Source organism: Parasteatoda tepidariorum, chromosome 5 (genome assembly GCF_982258835.1).
Source record: "Parasteatoda tepidariorum strain Cologne lab strain chromosome 5, Ptep-v5.0, whole genome shotgun sequence".
In the NCBI taxonomy this organism is placed as follows: domain Eukaryota; kingdom Metazoa; phylum Arthropoda; class Arachnida; order Araneae; family Theridiidae; genus Parasteatoda; species Parasteatoda tepidariorum.
In genome coordinates this window covers 5,699,695-5,724,418 of record NC_141759.1, presented here as the reverse complement: position 1 = coordinate 5,724,418, position 24,724 = coordinate 5,699,695, and the positions used below count along the sequence as shown (strand labels likewise).

General features: G+C 30.3%; 1 protein-coding gene across 2 annotated transcripts in view; it reads left to right on the top strand.

Moving 5' to 3' along the window:
* Lerp (lysosomal enzyme receptor protein) overlaps nucleotides 1-24,724 on the top strand; it is a 47,726-nt gene continuing 23,002 nt past the window's right edge. For both annotated transcript variants that reach the window (XM_043052776.3, XM_043052778.3), the window contains exons 1-7: nucleotides 1-375; nucleotides 5,593-10,651; nucleotides 12,927-13,073; nucleotides 14,128-14,310; nucleotides 19,321-19,525; nucleotides 22,025-22,101; nucleotides 23,684-23,841. In XM_043052776.3, the coding sequence (XP_042908710.2) occupies nucleotides 278-375; nucleotides 5,593-10,651; nucleotides 12,927-13,073; nucleotides 14,128-14,310; nucleotides 19,321-19,525; nucleotides 22,025-22,101; nucleotides 23,684-23,841 (5,927 nt within the window). In that variant the 5' untranslated portion in view covers nucleotides 1-277. The remainder of the gene's footprint in view (nucleotides 376-5,592; nucleotides 10,652-12,926; nucleotides 13,074-14,127; nucleotides 14,311-19,320; nucleotides 19,526-22,024; nucleotides 22,102-23,683; nucleotides 23,842-24,724) is intronic.

The following is a 24,724-nucleotide window of genomic DNA, read 5'->3' as shown; positions in this document are numbered from 1 at the left end:
ATTTTCCCTATAAATGACGTAATATTTGACAAATCGCGCGGAAGCTGCACGTGATGGTGAGCTTTCATTCGCTTTCTCATTCGATTCGCATTTTATAACAACGAAGTATGGAAAAAGTTCATTGAAGGCTTGGCAATGAGAAATCTGTGCTATGTCCGCTGTTTGCATTATTTACTAAAATTGAGAAGCTGCTCATGAATCTTCTGCATGTTGTCATTGAGCGTTTTAAATGAATAATTATAACTTTGATTTCGCCGATTAGTTTTAATTTGAAAACATGATTTTATTTGTGATATTTACTATTTGTTTGTTTCATTTTTCTCGTCCTACTTGTATATTTGAAGATGGGAAATACGATTTATCCGATCTGGATTGGTAAGTGATTTTAATTAAGTATTCGCTTTATAATTATAAATTTGCTGTCAAAGCTTATTGACGCTTTGCTATTTAATATTTTTTTCTCACATTGATAGATTTACGTGTTACATTTTAAACTGTTTAACTTTCCGTTAGTTCAAAGTAAACAATTACAATTATATTGGCCATAATTAGTTTTCTATCTCCATTGTATTGTCAATCATTTGTCTTAACAGTGTTAAATTTAAACAAGTTGATTATAATTATTTCAACAGAAAATTTTTTCTCTTACGTAAAACCATATGTTAGATTCCTATCCTTACTTCTGGTGAATATTATTGACAATAAAATTTATTAGCATAATTGCATAAATGTATGCTCGTATCATTTATTTTTAAAAAGTTCATATTCCACGTATTTATTTATTTATTATTATTTTTTTTGAATGCTTCGTATATTGGGTATGAACAACAATTTGCCGGGAATACTCCCTCATTAGTTGTAGTTCCCTTCCGTTTCTACTTATGATTTATAATTTTTGAATAACTAAAGTTTATATTGCAACCAGGGTTTTATACTTTGTGTATTTGCTTTCTTATTTGGTGTAAAAATTTCGTGTGATATAGTTTTTGTGCATTTAAAAGTAACATATTTGGGTTAGGTACTTATTGACAGTGTATTAAATTTTTATTGTTTTTTGATTACCTTCACGTTTAAATTTTTTTAATGGCTATGACTATCAGGATCATAGTTTGGGGTATGGCTGATTAAATTTGCAATATAAATTTTTCTTATTTGAATGTACAAAAGAAACAATAATTTGTCTATTATTTTGTAAAAAAGAGAAGATTTCTGTTGGGGATCCTACAATAAAACGGTTTTTAAGGTTTGGCAAGAGTAAGACAGTGATTCCACTAGATTTTTTAAACTACAGATCCAAGGATTATAATATTTCTGCTTCTCGTTTTGCTAAAAGCATTTTTTTTTTTTTAATATTAATTTGTAACCTCATTTTTTTTTTTATCTATTCATATTCACATCCATAATTATTCTATCCAGGCAGTTCGAAGGAAAATAAGACATAATAGTGGATAAATATTTTTCATCAAATTGATGTTTTTTGTTTAATTTTTTAGTTAAAAGTATAAAGAAATCTAACATAGAAGCATTTTTCTTCAGTTTATTTTTGATAGTCTATAAAATAAAATTTTTCTTTTTTTACATCAGAACTATAATATTTCTGGGTTAAAAAAATTTGGTTGTTAAAAGTAGGTCCTTTTATTAAAATATAAATTTTTAATCCCCTTTTTCCATATTGGCGATCGAAATGGGCTGCAGGTGGCGTAGAGCAGAACTCTTTTCCTATGGCAACACTTCACATGCTTTCTCCATTAGCGTGTGGAAAGTCATAGAGGAAGGAAGTACGTTTGTTTCTCTCTTGATTTTCAAATAGATTAAAATCTTTTAACTTGAAAAACTATATGGAACTGAAAACTACATTAAACATAGTTCTAAAGAAAAGTATCACGGAAATTTTAGAAAATATTTTTATTAAGTAAAAAGGAAAAATATTAAGAAAAGGGAAAATATCGTAGTACATTCCTATATAACTGAAAAAAGGAGGAGAGGGAAGGGAGAAGGGCTAAAGGCATGAAACCGGTCTCTCCCCAGATAGCGTATTCGAGTGTTGCGATCGCGAATATTAATATTCACCTCCATAATTCTTCTATTCCGGCAGTTTCATAGAAAATAAGACAGTTATTGTATCATTCTCATGGGTTTAATAACTAGAAGCAGAGTATTCCGTGATTATTCTGGGAGTCAAAAACTTAAAATCTGACAAAATTTTGAAATTTTTGCTAAATCCTGTTAACGAGACGTTTACATACATGCGATTCATCTGACAATTTAATTCTTTTTGTTTGGCAGATTTTTGCCATTTGAATATTTGCAACTGAGCCAGAATCTGTTTATATCGGGAATCGTGATTTTCATTCACTCGATTTTAATATTGAACATCGATTTTTGTATTTACCCAATTAAAAAGTTACATGTTGCGATTCATGCAATTTAAGTATTCTACATTGCTATTCTTATCAAGATGATTTAAAATTCCAATATCTCATTTTAAATTTACTCAATTAAAAATTCTTCGCGTTTTTGTAACCACTATCGCAGTTCAAAGTAGATTTTAAAACCCGACATTTTGATTCTCATTCATGCGATTTTTAAGTACAATATTGCAGATTCTTGTATGAAATAAGTTTTTTCTTGAATTAGTTACTGAAATGGTGTGATATTCTTCATCAGTAAGTAATTTTATTAAAAATGCTAGCTTAAAAAATGTTAAATATGAAGCATGTTTGATATATAAATTGACATCTTAATACCAATTTTGCACCTAAAATTTTCAGGGTTTTTCACTTAGTGTCACAATTACCCATGATAGTGGAGGAATTTTTTTTCTTCAAATTCAATTGTCGTATTTTATATAATGTTTTAGTTAAACATACGAAGAACTCTAACCTTGAAAAAATTTTGAATCTCATAGCAAATTACTAATTCTTGTAGGAATTTTGTTTGCTTTGTTAAAGTATTTTTTTACAATATTTAAGTTTTTTTAATTAATTCATATTTAAAAAATCATTAAAAAAAATGTAATACTGTGATAAAAAAAAGGTCTTTTAATTGTTCTTTGAATTACAACAATACTAACCAAAAAATTATAATAGTTTATTCTAAATTAGAATTATTTTTTTAAAATCAAAAACAGTCATCTGGATTTGCTAATTACCTGTATTTTTACAATCGCCAATGGTTTGAAACTGATCCATGCAACTTACAATTGTTCTAAATTTAATTTTGTAACAGGAGCACATTTTTGAAACAAAAATAACCTCAAACTTTTATGTTTATTGAATTATTTTTGCCATTTTAACAAATTGCACTTGCTGCAAAATAATGGAAGTTTTAATTAAATAGCTAAATTCAAATTCAGCATATTTACATCTCATCAACTTAACAAAAATTTTGGATCAGAATAACACTTGCTTGTTGCAGTTAATTTTATGGAAATTCCATTCGCTAATAACAAATTTAAAATCACCAACCTTATTAAATTTGGAATTTGCAGTTTGTTTCAAAATCATATTTTTTTTAAAGTTTTCTAATTTTTATAAAACTTTAGATTGGTTCACACCATTGGTGAAGACCAATAAAAGCTGATTATAGAAATCCAATTATGTCATGAGCAAAAATACTTTTTAAATAATTAGAAGAATACTTGAAAATTGATCAAGAAAAAAGTGTATGTCGAAATTTTTTTTCCTCAGAATGTTATCAATGTTTTAATGAAAATATCGACGCGAGATTTTATTAATTTAAATTGAGTGAATATGAAACACAATGTGTGATTTTAGAATCGTGTTAATTCAAATTTTGATGTTTGATTTTAAAATTCTGGGAATACGACGAATCTTAAAAATTAACTTTAAAATCGCCTTATTATGAATTCCGTTTTAAAATTAAGTCATTTGAACACAAATCATAATAATGCCTTTTTTGCACAATATTTGATATAAAACCATCGAAATACCAATTACAATGCACGATTTTAAATCTAGTGAATGTAATTTTAAATCTCATTTGCTTAGATAGGAAAAAGCTCAAAAGCAAATCTTTGTTTTCTTCTCTGGAATTCAAAGAAGATCTGATTATAATGAACTCTCTTTGAAAATGCCAGTTTATTTTATTAATTGAACTGAAAGAAAAAAGCAGAAAACACTCAACCAGTTTACCTGAAAGTTAAATGCAGAAAAGTCGTGGGAAATGTGCGACTGTGCGAATCAAAGATTAAAATTCTCATATCAATCTCAACCAGAGTGACCTGGGCATTAGGATAAGATAATTTGCAGTTTTTTTTCTTATTAGTAACACTAACAAAAATTTTCACAATGCTTACAAATTTTCCGCTACTGGCATTCTTCCATGTTACAAAGGACAATGTAAAAACAAGCACACAAATAATCATTTAATAGCATCCTTTCATTAACATTTTTTTTTAAAAAATTTTATATTAACCATTTTAAATATAAAATCAAAAATTGTAGTTTTTATTTTGTAGCAATAATAAGGTTATTATAATTTTTTTTAATGAAGTTTGTATCTGTTGCATAAAAATTATAACATAAGTTACAAGAGCTTTTTCTTTATTTGCCACTTAATGTAATTCCGTCTGTAATTTTAAAGTTTCGTGTTAATTTGAAGTTTTTTTAAATAAATTTAAAACAATAATAAATTCATTATTGCTTTAGAAAAGAATTTTAGAATAAAAATATGTTTTACCCTATGTCACATTCTATAGTTTTATATGTTGCATTTTATATTTTCATAATAAATGAAATATGTATTTATAATTTTCACCTAGCTTTTTCTTGTATGCATAATAGTATTAGGCTATTTAAAAACATCCCTTGAAATAACAAACACATTTTTTTTAAATTTTTTATTTTATTAATTTATTTTTTGTTAAAAAATATTATGTGATTGCTTTCAAAATGTGGCTTTATTTAAAGTAATATAGAAATCTAAGTGATACAGAGATGTTTTTGCGATGTAAAAGCGAAAATTCTTTTTTGAAACTTCTTAATATTTTTTTTAAATTCTAGATATCTATTTTCTTAAAAAAACTTTTATGAAATTTTCAACTGAGTAATATTTAAAAAGTTTTCTTATATTCTAGTTTAAATTATGGATTTGTTGTGAAAAATTAAAGGATTTTCCTTGTGTGTTTTTAAAGGATTTTAAGGCAGAGGACAGTAATTACGTTTTCCGTGTAATTATAACTTAAAACGGTCTTTAAATTTTTATTTTAAGAGTTTGTTTATTGTGTGTCATGGATTTGTATACTTTAATGTTTGTTCTTAATGTATTAGTTATCAAGATTAAGTTAATTAAGCTGATCTTTTTTCTAATTGCCTTATGCAAAAGTTATCATGTTGAGCACCCATCTATTCCATGGATTCCAGTAAAAAATTGTAATAAAAACATATCTATTGATTTAGATTTATTTTTTATGTGAAGTTTTAATTGTCACAATGGCACAAATTTATTAATTGCACACTTCAATTATAGTAAACTTGAATTTCAGAATATTTTGAATGTACTGCTAGCTCTTTAATTAATTGATGAATTATTTTGTAATAATTTTTTTCTTTCTTTTATATCTTTTCTCAGGATTCGAGGATGGCCAGTTTCAATACCAAAAATAAATGGAGAGCTTGCAGCCTTCGAAATCAATATTTGCCGACCTGTCCAGTCATCAACTGGCTGTGTAAATAGTTCTGTATGCCTTGTCACTCGTAACGGATCTACGAGTTATGGAGACGCTGTGATGGAAAAATCCTCTAACTATGCTATTTCAGATAGTTTCGGTGGTGGTTTTTCCTTGTATCTTTTGACCGAAGTTAAATGTGGTGCAATAGGTGTGTATCGTGCTGCCATCAATTTTGCCTGCGGGCCTTACTTAGGAGCACCTGAATTAATTTTAAGAAGTGAGTGTCAAGCCAATTTTTATTGGAGAACTTTAGCCGCCTGTAAAGAGAAACCAAAAGTTAAACAAGTACCTTGCTATGTTATTGATGATCAGGGTAATAAACGGGATTTATCCCCACTTATTATGCCAGAAGGTGGTTATTTTGTAAATACTCCAACTCCGGCTATGGATTTCGTGATCAATGTGTGTGGAAATATAGTTCCTGACAATAAGACAGAAGGTTGTCCTGACGCTGGAGCTTGTAGAATTATCGGCAGTGAGAAAATTATGTTTGGTACACCTCGTAGGAGAGTTTTATCGCACGAAGAAGGTCTTACTCTTACCTATACAACACTAGGTTATTACACTAATTCTGGTTGTAGGATGAAACCAAAAACGACCGTCACTTTTAAGTGTCCATCTCGTGGACATAGTCAACCACCTAAAATTATTTCAGACAGTAATTGCCAGTATGATGTTGAATGGGAAACTGAATATGCTTGTCCTGAGAATACTCTGAAAGGGAGTATTAAAGATTGCAAGTTTTCACTTGACAATCATGGTGTTGAAATTGACTTGACACCATTGAAAATGAAAACTTTTGTGAACGTTACTAGCAGTGATGATAAAAATATCCATTTTGCTTTAAGTGTTTGTAGTGGATTAAATAATTATACTTGTGGAGACAAGCATTGGAAATCAGTGGCAGCATGCATGGCAAATTCATCAGATAACTCATTTCAAGTTATTGGAACCACTGATAAATCAAATTTCATGTACGCAGATCAAGAAGTCATTTTAACGTACCCAAAAGGTGCAGAGTGCAAAGGTAATGGCGTTGAGCAATCATCTACTATAAATTTTGTTTGTGATTTAAATGCTGGTGTTGGTGAACCAACTCATTTATCATCTGATTACTGTGCTCATATTTTTGAGTGGCGCACTAAACATGCCTGCTTGAAAAATCCTCTCGACACTCCTTGTTCGGTTACTTATGATAAGAAAAAGGTGAACCTTCAAAAGCTTTTGCTCCTTAAAGGTGATCCGTGGGAAGCAGTCGATCGCAGAGTTCTGCCCAGTAAAGACAATGCTGAATATTATATTAATGTTTGTGGACAGGTTTCTAATTTAGACAATAGTAATCTCATTAAATGTGGTGAAAGCTCCTCTGTTTGTGTCTTACTTTATAATGGGACTTATTTAAATCTTGGCAATTTTACTACTGCTCCTGTTTATGATGAAATTTCCAAGTCCATTAAATTGCATTACGTTGGTGGTAGTTTTTGCAATGGTGAAAAATCTTGGTCATCAACTATTTCATTTGTTTGTAGGCCAGGGCATATAAATTCAGGTCCGGTTCTTACTAGAATCAATGATGTAGATTGCATTTATGAGTTTCAATGGCTTACAGCTGAAGCTTGTCCTGAAGGTATAATTGAAGGCATTAATTGTAAAGTGTATGACAGTAAATTAGATATAAACTATGACTTAAATTCTTTAAGGTCAAAAACGTATCAGGTAGATACTGAAACCTATAAATATTATTTGGGAGTTTGTGAGCCTGTTCAAGATACACCATGTTCTGCAAATAAAAATTCTTCTGATAATGTGGGAGTTTGTCAAGTTGATAAAGTGAATAATTCTTCGTGGAAAACAGGAGAGCCAACATCTCATCTTTCTTACATGGATGGAGTTGTGAATTTAACATATTTAAATGGGGATCCTTATAATGATGCGAATAACACTGCTCGAATGACTATGATTATATTTATCTGTGACTATCATCCTAATAACAATAGTCCATATTTTGTTGAAGAAGTTGATTTTGCATACGTTTTTCATTGGTATACTGATTTAGTTTGCCCCAAAGTTCCATCAATGGACTGTTTAGTTCATGATCCAGTTTCTCATTTAGTTTATGACTTATCTGGACTAGCACTTACTGGACAGAATTGGGTGACTATCATCAGTGAGGACAATAAAGAAAGGCAAATTTATTTAAATGTATGTAAATCTTTGGCAGGACCAACTGGCTGTAACCCGGATGCTGCTGTTTGTGCAGTTGAAATTACCGATATAGGTGAGAAAGTTGTTATTCCTAACCTCGGACGAGTTAACTCACCTCCTCTTTTAGATAGTCCTGGTCATCTCTCTTTAACATATACTAATGGTGATCCCTGTCGAGCATTTGGTGAAAATACCACTTATTCAACTGTAATACATTTTCTTTGTGGAGAACAAATATCTAAAAATGGACCAATATTTTTAAGCAGATTAGGAGCTTGTGAGTATGCATTTCTTTGGAACACAAAAGCAGCTTGTCCTACAGCTAATTTAGAAACTAGAGATAGTTGTCAATTAACTGATATTGATTCTGGTTTTACTTTTGATTTATCATCTCTATATATGAATAAACAGCCCTATGTAGTTCAATCACCATCACGTACTTTTCAGTTAAATATATGTGGAAAAATCAACCAGGGTTGTACACCTTTTAATGGCATTAATCCATCAGTAAATGTGAGTGCATGTGAAACTGATAATGATGGCAATATATTGTCAGAATTGGCTATTTCAAATTCTTATAGCCTCAGTTATTCTGATGGACAGTATTTAACTCTCACTTACAAATCTAACTCATCAACCACAGGTTCTGGTAAAGGAATAGCCATAAAATTCCCTTGTACTTTAGGAGCACCTGATCAAAGTCCTGTTTTTATAGGTAATGAAGGTGGACAATATGTGTTTGAAATGAAAACCAGCCTCACTTGTATGACTTCTCAGTTTGATTGTAATATTGTTGATACCAATGGAAATGAATATGACTTGAATCCACTTGCAAAGTACAGTGATGGAAATTGGGAAGCTGTTGACCACAGGCCGGAATACTCCCATTTGCGGTATTATATAAATTTCTGCCGTCCTTTAAATAAAGTAAGCTCTTATAATTGCCCAGGGGGTAACTCAGCGGCATGCCAAGTGAATACTGCTAATATTGGTAGTAACGGTATCGATTTAGGTTCTCAAAAAAGTGATCCTCTTGTTAGCCATAGAGGAACAGTTGTAATCCGATATGTTGATGGCTCTCTGTGTCAAAATGGGCAGTTTAGCCGAAGTACAACTATAAATTTATTCTGCTCGAGTAAAGAGGGAGATTTGATATTTATTGGGGAAACTCCAGAGTGTGAATTTGTGTTTTCACTTGATACACCTGCAGCATGTCCTATACAGAACAATGTAGGAAATAACTGCATGGTGAAAGATCCTATATTTGGTTACATGTTTGATCTCAATCCTCTTAAAAGCAAAAACAATAATTACAATGTAACTGTTGGAGAATATGTTTATTTATTTAATGTTTGTGGTAAGTTGAATGGATTAGAAAATGTTTGTGCCAACTCCAGTTCCTGTCAGACCAAACCTTCGGATATTGGCTTTTCAAAAAGCCTTGGTTTGCCAAATGATGATCTTGTATATAGGAAAGGTCTTATTACACTGGAATATCAGTTTGGATCAGGAAATTGCCATGGCAAATATAATAGATCTACAAAAATTACTTTTACTTGTCATCATGGCCGAGAAGATAAGGATGGTCCCTATTATGTGTCTGAAGCTGAAAATTGTACTTATTTGTTTGAATGGCCAACTGTGCATGCGTGTCCTCCTTTTGATGTCATAGAATGTTCAGCTGTTGATGAAAATGGAACCCATTATGACCTTAGCAAACTATCATTGCTCAGTGACAACTATTATGTTAAATATCCATTTTCAGATAAGAACACATTTGTAATTAATGTGTGCCGCAGTGTAGTCCACACCTCTGATTCTCTTTGTCCTTATACATCAGCAGTTTGCTTAGTGGACAACTCAAAACCATCTGAGCCTCTTAATCTTGGGCGGGCTGTGCAAGCTCCATACATTGATGATGGTAAAATAAAAATGAGGTATTCTTCTGGAGATCCATGTAATGAGGAACATTCAAGTACAGCAAGATTTTGGCAAACTATCATAGAATTTAGTTGCAGTGAACATAATATTGATAGTAGTCCACAATTTGTTGGCAAAGATGACTGCACATATTATTTTGATTGGCCTACTGCTTATGCTTGTCCTGCGAAGACTGCTGTGAGCAATAATGATTGTACAGCTTTAGACCCAACTACCAACTTCCAATATAATTTGACTGCTTTGAAAAACCAATTATTTATTTCTAATGTTTCTGGCTATCGCTATACCTTAAATATTTGTGGAAGCAATAGTTCTAACCCTTGCGGGTCGAATAGCGGATTATGTCAAGAGGAAATTGCTGGCCTGAAAAGATCTTGGAATGGTGGAAAACCGAATGGAAATTTGATGTTTACTGGTGAAGGGTTAATGTTTCTTAATTACACAGGCGGAGATGAATGCCACGATGGTCGTTTCAAGCGCAATACTATCATTGAATTTGTTTGCGGTCCAGATGTAGGTGAACCACAGTTTATGTATGAAACACATGATTGCACATATTTCTTTAGCTGGAAGACAGAATTAGCATGTCAAGTAGCACCACATTGTGGAGTTAAGAATAACAGTCAGTATATTGACTTGTCTAGCTTCACTAAAACATATCATACAGCTGCCTCAGGTGTGTTAAATGATGAAGCATCATACTACATAAGTGTTTGTGGTCCTTTACCTACTGTGGAAGGAGTTTTTTGCCCCCCAGAAGCTGGTGTATGTAGAGTAACACAGAATGGAGTATCATCCAGCAAACTATGGCAGGTATACTTTTCAACTGATTTGATCTAATATTTTTTGGATAAATCTTTTGTTTTTTTTTCCAATTTAGCAAATTTTGTTCTTTCAGCATTGCTTGAAAATATTGACAAAACTAAAACTTGTCCTAAAATGTTACATGAGCAGGGTATCCTGCACCCCAATGCTTAAAATGCAATATAAAGTGTTACATAATTTTATAAATATTTATCATTTATAATAAAGAAATAATACTTGTAATATCACAAATAGCTTCAATAGTAAGTTTATAGAGAACTGAAATTAAAAAAACTAATAAAATAATCTCTCTGCTAAGTTAAATTCCATCATGGTTATATATAGTGGCATAGTGCTTATGTTATCTGTGTGCACTTTGAATGAAATACTTTCATGTAGTCATTGAAAAAAATGTTTTTATATTTGGATTATTTTCTTCAAGTTACTCTGTCCCCGGCTTGTTTGAAATATTTCTCTTTTTCTATATGATATTTAAACTTCTTGTTAAAGTCTTCACCGATGAATGTTTTGCAAGATTTTTATTAGCTTTAATACTAAGTCTTTCTAAAATGGCATTGAATCTCAGCTTTGGATGTTCAGACGATGAAGCGACCAGACATACTTTGACATCAGGCACTGATTATTGTTTGGTATGACTCGTTTGTACTTTAATGAATAAACTCTATATTTTATCAATGAACGAGTATAATATTTTAAATAATATTTTGAGTTTAAACGTTCAAATTTCAACAAAATTAAAAGATACATGTCTATGTTTTTTAACACTTGTAAATGTTTAGAAACATTTTTGACCCACAGTGCAGTAGGGTATTGAGAATATTTAATATTCCACGAATTGAGAATATTTAACTTTTTTGTTTGGCTGGATTGGGATATACCACACCACGACTATTCACAGGTTAAAACTATATTTCTGCAACATTGAGAACCATTTAAAGTCAATATTTCACAATGATTGCATGTAATTATTAAGTGTGGGTTTGACTGATTAAATATTTTTCATGTAACCCAAGGGTCAGACATAAAACATTTGAATGTATATATCTCATTGAATAGCACATGAAACATTTGAATACATATACAGTCGGTCTTCAATTTGACAAACTTCCATTTTGCAATTTTTTCGAGGAACCAAAAACATTTTGAAAATTTCTTCGTTAAATAATTTCCAAATAGCGAAGTAAATTTTCTATTTAACACATTTTTCTTTGAAATCCTGTTTCCCTATTTCCCAAAATATTTCAGTATATTTCAAACTTGTTAACACATTATATGGGGAAATGACCTTGAATTGATTTTCACAGCCACTTTAAGAGAAAGCATGCATGCAGAAATCCATGCCAAAAATCAATTTACAAGAAAGTATAGCAGAAATTTCTAAAGCGTGGAACTATGATGTTACAGATCGTACTATTCGTAGCAGCTTTGCTAAAGCTGGATTCTTAGTCAGCGCAGAGGATAATATTCCTTTAGAAGAACTTTTTAAAAAATGTGGGTGCAGCTAAGAGAGAACCACAAAATTAACGATGATGTACTAATTAATAATTTTCTTTTTTATTGATTCTGAAGCTGCAACAGAAATATTAACTGAATCGAAATACTTGTGAACAGTGTGTAATATAAAAACAATACAGCAATAAATTGTGAGAATGATGAAGACAGAAATGATGAAGAAATTACCAAACCTTCATTTGAAACAATTTGATAGTAGATACTAGTTTACAAGATAAAGTTGAATCAGTTGCTATTTTAATTATGTCTAGTGTTTATGAATTTAAAACCTCTTTTGTGTTGTTTAAATATTTCAAATGGTGATTTTCTTTTTAATGAATTTTCCACTTTTATAACAAACTTTTTATCAAAATTTAGCATCGTTAAATAGAGGTCCGACTCTATATATATAAAAGCATAAAAATTTTAGGAACCAGTCATTCATTTGTGCTTACTGTATATATTGTAATTATGGAATTTAAATCTTATTTTGATTTATTCAATTAAAGACTTTAACAATTTTCTATCATATGAGAAAGTTATTGTTCAATATGAATACATTTCAATGTTTCAATTAATATTTTAAGTTTCTTTGCATTATCATTTAATATATATGCATTAATTAATTCAATAATGTTGCAGATTTCTTTTTATGTCAGTATTTAATTTTCATAAGAGTGAATAAATGTAATCCTCTAATTTTAATCTCTAGTACCTATAGATAAATATTTAACCAAAAGTCGTCTGTAATTATTTTTTTATTTCTATTTAGAGTTTAGGAAAAATGGAGCTGCCTCCTATGATTGATTTCATGGGTCATGTGACTGTCATCTACACCAATGGCTCAGTCTGCTTGAGTGATCCGCGTCTTCAAAATAGAGCTCGAATCATATTTATTTGTGATACTGAAGCCGGAATGGTGAGTTTTTGTTTGCTAAGAAAAACTATAAATAATGAAGATAATATAATTATTGATATTCAAAATGTTATAAATTACTTTGTTAAGTGAAGCACAATTCTGTACTATCTTTAAATGTTATTGGTATCAAAGCTAGTAGTTTTTTAAATGCTTTAATTGTATAAAAAAATGATTTCTCATTTCTTTTGTAAAAATAAAGTTTTTGAATTATATTTGTTTATTATAGACTTAGATAGTTCATCTTCTGTAGAGGATTTGTTAATTTATTTTTTTTTAAGAAAAGAAAACATTTACTTAAAATTTATGGCTATTTTTTTAAAAATAAATCTTTAATTTAGAAGTTTACAAGGCATTTTACATTCTTTTTTGATTTTCATAATTTAAAAATGTATTGTAAATATATTGCTGTGTTAATAAGTTTCAGTTAGAAAAATTATATTATTTATTACTAGATTTATAATAAATTGCAGCACTTATAAAATAATTTTTTGTTTAATTCTAATGAATTTCTTACAATGCAAATAATGAACAAAGTGAACATTTAATTTAGGATTTTTTTCATGCCTTTTTTTTCATCTATAAAAAAATATTATTGAATATAGTTTTTTTTTTCCATAAGAAAGCAGGATGATAATGAAATACTTATCAATTCTTAGTTCTAAAGCAATATCTACAAAATCACATTTTATTTTAATGTTGAAAATATATTCCAAAATCGTAAAACATTAATTTTTGGATGTATTGCTATAAATCAATTTTTAATGCAGTTACATAGTTTCATATCTATTGTCACAATTTATTTTCAATGATATTTAAAGAATTTACATAATTTTAAACTGAAATTTAAAAACATAAATATTTAATTTGAATTTTAAAAAATCATGAGCTTTGCTTTTAAATTTTTGTTTCTACTTTTAAAAGTCCTTGAGATTGCAAATTAGCCTTTAGAAATTCTTGAATTTTATTTTGAAATTAAAATATATCCATGCACAATTTTATTGTAATTTAAAGAAATTTTTTTTTCATTCTTTTATTAACATTTATGATTTTTCAGGGTGAACCAGTGATGATATCTGATGAATATGATGACTGTTTGTATTTATTTGAATGGAGAACGAATGTTGTTTGCCCAGAAAAACCTGAAGAAAATATGGCATACTGTAACTATACTGACAGCAGCAAGGGCATTCATTTTGATCTCAGTTTACTTATGAAAAAATCAGATCCTTATTATCAAGTGAGTTATAACTTTTTTTTATCACTGAAAAAATATTGAGGTATTCATAAAAAATATGTAAATATCAAATTTTTTTCCAAAATTTTTATCATTCTTATCTGTTTAGTTTATAAAGAATGTGTACTGTTAATTAAAGACAAGCTAATTTAAAATATAAATTTTATTACTTTTGCAAAATCTAGCTAACAAGACATTTATTCCCTCTTACCACCACCCTCTGTTTCTCTTGAGTTTTCATTCAATCTTAATGACCCTTTTTTTTTTAATGCAGAAGAAACGCAACATTATACAGTGGGTGATCGGTTAACGAACACTTTCACGAAAGATTTTTGTGTTCGGATAACGAACACATATTCGGATAACGAACACTTTCAGGAAAATTTTTTTGTCGGACAACGAACACATATTCGGATAATGAACAAAACGAATTCTAACGAACACTTCTCGACTTTAAAAAAAATTAATATTAAACATTTATTATCATTTTGCATACAAAATAAGATCACTGAAAGGAGAAATGTTTAAAGCATGCTTAGTATTGATAATTACTAAATGAAACTTGAATTATGGAGAATGAAGGAGTAACGAAAATCACATCTGCGAAGCAAAGAAGTGCCATCCATGATAAAATGGAAAGGTTGCTTTTAGTTTGGATAAATGAACGGGAAATGAAACGAGATGTAACTAGTATGCCTATCATTCAAGAGAAGGCTAGAGAAATTTGTGAGAAATTGAAAGAACAAACTCCAGGTTCGTCATCCGAGGAGCTAGAATTCAAGGCTACCACTGGCTGGTTTACAAAGTTTGAAAAAAGGTCTGGAATTAAACATATATTAATGCATGGTGAGTCTGCTAGTGCAGATAAAGAAGCAGCTGAGAAGTACTGTCTCAAATTTCAAGAATTCATTGAAACAGAAGGGTATCGTCCACAAAAAATATTTAATTGTGATGAAACTGGTTTGTTTTGGAAGCGCATGCCGAATTGTACCTACATCACGAAAGATGAGAAAAGTGTTCCTGGGCATAAACCTATGACCAATTGACGTTACTTTTGGGAGCTAACGCTAGTGGATATATGAAGTTAAACCACTTCTCGTTTAGCACTCTGAGAATCCCAGAGCATTCAAAAAAATTCCATAACTAAGAGCAAACTGACAGTAGTGTGAGGATCGAATCAGAGGGCATGGGTCACACAGTATCTTTTCAAGGAATGGCTAGTTTGTGCCCCTAGCATCAGGGACTACCTTGATACCAATGATTTACCATTGAAAGCACTGCTGCTATTGGGCAGTGCACCAGGACATCCAAAGGATCTTGAAGATAATTTGTTGACGAACTTTCCCTGGCTGATAGTTCAGTTTTTACCTCCGAATACGACTTCGCTGATTCAGCCGATGGATCAGGAGGTTATTGCGGCTTTCAAGAAATTGTACACTCGCGCGCTGTTTCGTCGGTGTTCTGAAGCAAGTCAATTCTCCTCAACAATGACTTTAAAAAAGTTTCGGAAAGAAAAATGTGACATTCTTGAACCTATTCGTATCATTCAAAAGGCGTGGTCAGAAATCTCACAGCGACAGTTGATTTCTGCTTGGCGGAAGCTGTGTCCATCCTTCTTTCAAGGAGACGGAGGTGATCAGGGAGACACCTCTGAAATTTTGACAACTGCTAGAGATCTGGAATTGGAGGTGAATGGCATAGTAGATGACATAGAAGAGCTCATAATGGGGACATGAAGATGAATTGACGACAGAAGAACTCCAAGAAATTTTGAATGAAGAACACCAAGAAACACAGCGAAATGTCTGAACAAGAGGAAGACGAAAGAGGACCAATGCCGACATCTGCCATTAAAGATCTTTTGAAAAAGTAGGTGGATGTCAGAGCAATGGTCTTAGAATGGCACCCAAACTAAGCTGATGTCAGTAGGTTTGGGGATCTTTACAACGACAATGCTATTAATTGCTTCCGGAAAATCCTGAGAAAGAGAGAAAAGCAATCGACATTGGACATGTTCTTCAACGCCCCATAAGCATAAAATGAAAAGGACTGATTCATATGCAAGACTGTATGCATGTATATTATTTTTTAAGAAACTTACTAAAAAATTATAAATTTTTTAAAATTTAATTTTTTGGATCTCCAGAACGAATTAATCGATTTCACATAGAAGTCTATGGTGAATCGATGATCGGTTAACGAACAATTCAGATAGCGAACATATTCTTGGAACGGATTATGTACGTTAACCGATCACCCACTGTATAAACTTCTAGAACACAAGACGGAAAAAAAAAAAATCCAAGAATAAATTGGCTTAAATTAATGAACTCCTGAGGCAAGCACAAAAATAAATATAAAACTGATAATTTAAAAAATATTTATGAAATGATAAACATTTTAAAGATTGTCGCTAAAAAAAATTGAGTTTTTTCTAATTTTTATAAAAATTTTATTTTAATGAGTAGCAATTTTGTTGCAAATTTCAATTTGTAACAGAAGAGTTTTTTCATGAATGTAATATATTTGCCCCATTTTTTATTTGCAATTAGATCAAATGGATTTCTAATATGATATCACAACATGGAAATTTTGAATCTTTCATTTCACTAATAACATTTCAATCCGCTCTACTAGCGTAAATCCTCATTTCAACCATTCCTTTTTTTAAAAGCATAATTGATATTGTCATAATTTTTAAAATTTCACGAACAAAACTTGAATTGCACATTTGAGTAATTACTTTTTGACGCGCTTGATTTGCTATCACTTTTTCGTCAGTTATCCTTATTGATTTTGCATATTCTTTAAAATCTCCCTACTTTTAATACAATATTATTTATTACAGCACTTGAATCTCAAATCATGTATTTATTAAACTCTTTTATGACGTGTCCGATTCAGGAGATTTCGTAGAAAATACTTGTGACTTTATCAATCTTTTTTCAGTTATTACCATAATTTCATATTTGTTAATTAAAAAAAAAAATTTTTTTTTGATGAGATGATGACTGGTTACGGATAAATATATGCATTTTTTCAATATATATATTCTTTTATATGCTAAAAAGAAGAAAAAAAAGAGAAAATGCTGGGATGGCCTGGTTGGTAGGGCACTGGGCCTATGCCCAAGAAGCCGTGGGTTTGATCCTCGCCAGCTGAAGACTCCCCGTGTAGTAAATGGTAACTGATGCACGTCAAATGTGTTGAGTCACAAGGTCCTCCATGTTCCAATAACAAATCAGACATCTGGGGGTATTGATCCAGGAGTTCATTTGTTCCCTGGATTGGTTCAAAATTATAGGGCTTCAAAGTTGAACATTTGTAGTCGTAAGCCCAAAATTAATTCGGTTGTTAAAAAAATAAAAAAAATTTGCTTTTGTGCATGGAAATGCTTGTACAAAAAGAAATTAATTACTAAAAAAACACTGCACATTGTGGAAAAAATTTAGATAATTTTTTCTATCTGTAACCACGTGTCTGGTATTTTTTTATAGCGGCATTGAACAGCTGACCAAATTTTTGGTTTACGTCTACTAATGTTCAACTCCTTGTCATTTTGCCTTTAATTTTGAACCTATCCAAAAGACAAGTAAGCTCCTGAATCAATACCCCCATAGGTATGATTCATTATGGGAACATGGAGGACTTTGTGACCTGTCAGAATTAAAGTGCATCAGTCATTTACTACACAGGGAGTCTTGATTCGCAGCAGGGACTGAACCCACGATCTCTTGGACATGGGCCCAGTGCCCTACCAACCAGGCTATCCTGACCCTTACATGTCTGGTATTATTATGTGTCCATCTTCCATAAAAAAAATTTTCAATTTCATATTGTCAAAAATATATTTTAAAAATTCCTATTTTACTTTCCTATTTAAAAATTACTACTTTCCCACTATCCTTACTTTAAGGGCTACATTTAATGAAGTTTTGAGTCCCATATAGTTTCCCAGCTTATAAAAAATTTACTTGGTAAGAAAATGAAGACAGAAGCTAACGTCCTTCTTACTCCAGGGTTGCCACAGGCGACTAAAGCAACTTTTTTTGCCTGAAAAGGCTTTTTAAAAAAAAAGCAACTATTTTCAGGAAAGGGAGACTATTGGGAGACTTTTCTGCACTCCTAGCGATGTTTTTTATTATTATTATTTTTTTAAGGCATAAATTGGGTGGAAAATCTGCACCCCACAAGATAGTTTTTGAATACACTGAATTTTTTTTTTCGTAAAAAATAAAAAATTTTGGATTGCAAATTTGAGTCTTCACTTTTTAATTCGTTCAATCTGCACAGACTCCATTGTAAGTCTATTTCACTTCTCGATCGCCTTTTCAATGATTATTGATAAAAAATTCTGCATGATTAAAAAAAAAAAAAAAATTAATACGATATTACGATGCGTGAATTTTTAGTCATATTTTTGATGAATTTTTGTTCTTATTTAGGCAATTATTTTCCTAGTTTTTGGCTACCATTTTCATGTTTTAGGCTACTAAAAGCAATTATTATTTTTTTTTATGTTGCAACCCTGTACTCCTATCCACATGCTAACGGTAAAACCATGCTTAGTGTTGCCGTGGGTAAAGAGTTCTGCTATGCGTCACTTTACCATAACCCCTTTCGATTGCCAATAAAGTAAGTCTGTTGGAAATTGACATCAAAAGGCTCTAGGTATTTTAAAATGAACTTTACAGCAAAGAAAAAGAAATTTTGAATGTTATGAAAACTTACATAAGCTTCCAAACCTTTAATTTTATATATTGCAAATTAAATTACCTGATATTTTAAGGCCCTTCTCTAAATTTAAAAAAAAAATTAGTTCATGTTTATTTAAAATTCCATATGTATATTCAGTAAAAATAAAATATGAATGTAATAGTAGTTAACATAGATTTATTGTATTTGTAAAATTTAACTTCGAAAGTTTTTTTCATAACTTTTTCTGATATTCTGATTTATTAAATTAAATGTTCTGAGGACAGATAATGTAAGAATTATGATTTATATTTATAGGTGACTAATCCAAGAACTCACAATCCTTATTTTATAAATGTGTGTAGTCCAATTAAGAATCTGACAAATTGTGAGAATGCTGGCATTTGTCTTCAGAGAGGAAAAGAGTTTTCTAGTTTTGGCTCCATTGATACTCAACAGTTTTCATATGATGGTCAGAGACTGAGGCTGACTTATTTTAATGGAGATGATTGCCCTTCTGGAGGTTTTTATTCAATTTGTATTTTTCTTTTTTTAAACTTATATTCTGAACTATACATTTTTATTTGTCTTACTACAATGTGGATAAAGGTACAGTCGAACTCGCTTATGACGAACCCTGATTTAGCAAGTAGGTCTCTGATTTTACTGATGATAAATAATTTCAGCAATTATGTTAATTTTTTTACACAATCAAGGGGTCATGTGTCTTACCCGAAGTACACTAACACAACGAACACACAATTAGTTAGTTCAAAACAAATTAACTAGCTTCTTTGGCACTGCTCAAATAAATAGAATAAAAAATAAATAAAGTACTATGTTTATAAATAAGCATTTATGAATGAATTTTATAATTGTTTTACAAACCTGCTTTTTGTGTGAACTTGGTTATAACAAGCAAGTATTATTTTTCTTGAGCCCATGATGTAAGCCAGTTTGAATATATTGAATTTAAGTTACTTCTAATGTTTCAGAAACATTTTTGCAGCGTGAAGGTGTAAAAAGGACTTTTTTTTTTTTTTTACATATGTTTCATTTGTTTGTTTTGTAACTAATTTCAAAGCTAACTTTTTGACACTTTAGGTAAACTTAGCTTGTGAAGAGAGAGAGAGAGAGTTATTGACCATGCCAACCTTCATTTTTTAAAAGATATCAAATTGAATTAAGTTAGCATGTCTTATATACTAGTGAATTGATATTTAATAATTGTAGTGGTAATTATGCCACAAGCTCTTTTGTTTTTATCTCAGTAAATTTGATTATTTTCTCATTTAGGAATTGATTGTTTTAGTTTTTAGAAAAGAGATATATTGTATACATTATCAGTTTAAGCTTTAATTTATTCTATTAAAAGTTATGCTCTTAATTATTACTTAAGTTCTTCAAATCATTTAACGCATTAAACCAACTTCTCATTACCTCCCAATCTTTGGCTTAGGAATAAGATTCCTCTAATCCTTTAAATTTTGCTCGTTGAAAATCGGTCATTATTTGTCTTCTCTTTTTTTTTCTCCTACCATCTGGTGTCTAATTTTGGTACTCTTAGCATTTGTTCTGTGCATTTTCATCCTTTCTTATTTGAATTCTTTCTCTATTGTGGAAAGGTTTGCTTTTTCTATTAATGTTCTGTTTCTAACTTCAGTAGGCCAAATGATTTTTGAATGTCTGAGTTTCTAAGGCAGTATGTTTTAAGACTATATAAAGGAATCGTTCTGGCTATTGTTTCATGGATATTAATTTTTGTTCTGTATGGAATGTTTGACTTCTAGAATTATATAAGTATTCCAAGTTGACTTGTTACTATTGTATGTTCCAAAAAAATTAAATTAATTGTTATTATCTTAAAATGGCAGATATTATCTTCAGATTGAAAATTTCACTTTTAAAAAGTAACTTTTTTGCAAAAAATGCAGTTTATGCTCTTTACTAAGATTTATAATCCATAGATGCAATGTTATTTTAATGCCCATTAGAACGCCCTCACTGAAATGTTCACTATAGTATCCGAAATATAGTTTTTTACCATAAAAACTAAACAAATGTTAAGACTCTTTAAAATTAAGTGTCTAACATTTGTGCACTTTGAAAACAGGCTGCTTTCATAGACATTGAGTTATTTAATTTAGAAAAAACTTCAAAGAAATTACTTAAACCTTTTATTTCTTTTCACATATTTAAGGTAAAGTTTTTTTGAGACACAATTTTCTAAGTGGTTGTCTTCTATGGTCAAACGGTTATCAAAATTAAATAGTGTATCAAAATTAAGTTCAAAGAACATTAATAATCAAAAGTGTATATGCACCCTTATGTAAATATCAATATGAAGTACAGATTGCAATCATAAGATTAAAAGAATTTTTTAAGAGTACAAAAATTTTATCATCCATACTTTTCTTGCTTGAAAACTTAATTCTCTTTGTTAAATGTTGGTATTTTAGAGTTTACATTATGTTACCAAATACTATTCAGAACAAGATTCTGATAAAATCTCTTTAAATGTTTTCTGTGCATCCGCAGTAATGATTTCTTTAAATGCTCATGTCTTGCACAAGCTTAAACTAACTTTTTCAAATAATATTTTATTCAATTTTATTTAATATTTTAGCAGTTATAGTAATAAAATATAAAGTGAAAAATAATAATTTTTTGAAAAAAATGTCCTGCTACTTTTACAAAATATTGTGTAGTTATTGCATATTATAACCAACCTAATTTAAGTTACAAGCTTATTGCTAAATTTTTCAGAAGTGTTTTCCTAATTTTGTCTCTTCATCTACCTAAGGATGCTCTGTTTTATTTCAATTATATTTCAAATAACGTTTAGTGTCTATTCCCTTCCTCTTTTACGCATTTTGCTTGAAGATTTTTACACGTTTTTGTGCTATTGATCTTTCCCAGGTATTTTAAAATTAAAATTTATCTTTTCTGTTTTACATGCCAGAGTTTATGCTCATAATATTTATTTGTATACGTTTAAAATAATTCTCAAATTTTTTTGCAGTGAAAGGGAAACACTCATCAGAAATATTTTTCGTGTGCGATTCTAACGCTGGGCTTGGAACACCAGTTTTACATAAGGTAAGAAAAGTTATGTTAGGTACGGGGCCATTCTAATATTGTATAAGCATATTTTTGTAAACTTTTGACTACCTTCCATTCCTTGTCAACAAAAATGAGCAATTCACAAACCTTTCTCCTATACTTACATAAGAAAGTTGCAACTTCTCCTTGTTTTTTTTGCTTTACCTTTACTTTGACATTCATTGTAGCAAACTAGTTTTTAGATTTAATTCAAATAAAAAGAGGTAACTTTGAATGAAACAAATTTTACATTTTAATTTATTGTATAAAATTTTTAGTAGAATTTCTTCGGAAAAAATCTTCATTATTTTTTCTTAACTTTGAACTTATGAAATTCTAAAATTTTTTGAAACCCAATCCAGAAGACAAGGAAACTCCTGTATCAGGTGCTGGGGGAAATTTGCCTTTGTAACGGACTTTTTGATGGAACTAACCTGCATTTGCTTTACATAGAGATGAAAATCTCGATAACCTCCCATGGTTGGCCTGACAGCAAGGGGACTCTAACCCATGATCCGTCTGCCACTGAGGATATTTTACATCAGCTCTGTGGTGGGCGGAAGCCGGATGCGAAAGTCATATCGACCGCTTTCGCTGGGATTCCAACCCGGTTCACCTCATTGGAAAGCGAATGCTCTATGCCCTGGCTCACCACGGCTCGATAAGTTTAGTTAGTAATCATTTGTTAATAGAAGTTTTAGTTTTTTTCCTGATCAAAGCAGCTTTTGTTCAGTGGTTAAGAAATTGAGCTGCCAGCGTAAAGGATCGAGTCTGGGCTTCTGCACAGTGCTATTACCATCATGCCATTGGTTAAAAACTTATGAGACTGTACCTCTATGACCGGTTGGCTGTTGCAGAAGTGCTTTATTTTTTTAAACTCTCTACTCTTTAAACTATGTAAAACTCTAATGTAACTTCTCTAGTTCTCTGTTAGACACCTTTTTTGTAATTTAATTAAATGTAAATAATGCAAGTATCTTTGGAATTGTTGGAAGAATTCTTTTCTAAATTGGTCCAAACTCTTAAGATTGTGAAAGTTTTTTTTATTCTTCATCTATTTTGTTATGACTGTAATTTTCTTTTATTTTAATAGTTTGTTTTTGTTAAGTAAAGAAAAAAATAAGAATTTGAAAGTGAGATGGTGAGCTTTAGGGTTTAGTGTGTGTTATACTATTGTGTGCAGCCTCCTGTTTTGTTCTTGGTCATCTGAGGATTTTTGTGCCTTTTTTGTTGGTTAAAGTGTTTGCTCCTCTTTGAATACAACTGATGTCTTGCATGATTGGAACCAGATAGAGCCCATCATTATCTTTGATTGAATAACGTGTTTTTGCACCACAATTTCAGCTAAATCAGGTGCCCTTTAGAGCAAGAGAACGAGTTTGCTCCAAAACTTATTAAGTGTAGAAACGTTTTGACTGTTTAAACATTCTAAATACCTACTTTGTAGTTTTTTTTGTTTTGTTTTTTAAAGAAGTGAAATCTTGATTTACTTTTTATTAGGGCTGATAAAATGTTGTTTCTTTATTTCTTCAATACTTTTTATTGTGTAAATATTTAATAAAGCTTCTTTTGATTTTAGCGTTATACATGCCTGGCTGTTTTCATGTGGAAGACATCATTGGTTTGTCAAAATACTCAGCAACAGTGCTCTTTTGAAATATCAAACAAGCATTATGATTTCAATTTGCTTTCAAGTTTGTCTCATAATTGGAATGCTATGGATGCCCAGAATGTCAGGTAAAAAAACTATGAGGGGTGTTTTGCTATCACTGCTTTAAATATATATTTTTTCAATCCTTATCAAAATTAAAAATAAAATATGGTATGTTTTAGTTAGCCTTGCATAAATAATTCTAACTCATTATTATTAAGAAATTTTTTTTTCTCATTTATTTATTTGTTTTTTGATCACGAAATAAAGTTAGCACTTAGTTGAGAGATAAGAATAAGAGATAAGAATAAATAGTTGAATTTACTTGCACAAATGTAATTGAAAATTACCATTAAAAGTTTAAACCTTTTATATCATGCAATTATATTAAAGCTTTAAAAAAAGAAAGACATCTAAGTCACTATTGGAGAAGGCAAGTGTACAGAATATCAAACCCTGTTAGATTGCCTGGTAATTAAAAGGTATTTCTAAGAATAGTCTAATAACTCCTTTTTATTTCCCTGAGAATTGAATATTGCCCTTTCTTTACTAGGATTTGTTAGAATTGGATAAGTTTTTTCGTTCTTCACTTAAATATTAGAGCAGTGATTCTCAACCTTTTTTTTTTTTATGTGGCACATTTTTAACGATTTCGAAATTTGACGCCACACAATGAAAAAAAATTAGATTAAAAGTTGTTTAATTACCTATTTTACACTGCGTTAAATAGTTTGTGATAATAATTTTGAATGTGAAATAAAATATGTACTACAAAAGCACATTTATTAAGGGATTAATTATTTCTTTCTACCAATTTTTAATTAGTTAGTAACAGTTATTTATTTTTTTGCTAGTTATTAATTGTTAGCTTGTTTTCTATAGTTATTAACTGTTAGTTTTTTCTACATTAACTGTTATTTTTTTTGGGATTTCTTGTTAACTAGTTTTTTTGCTAATTAATTTTTGTTA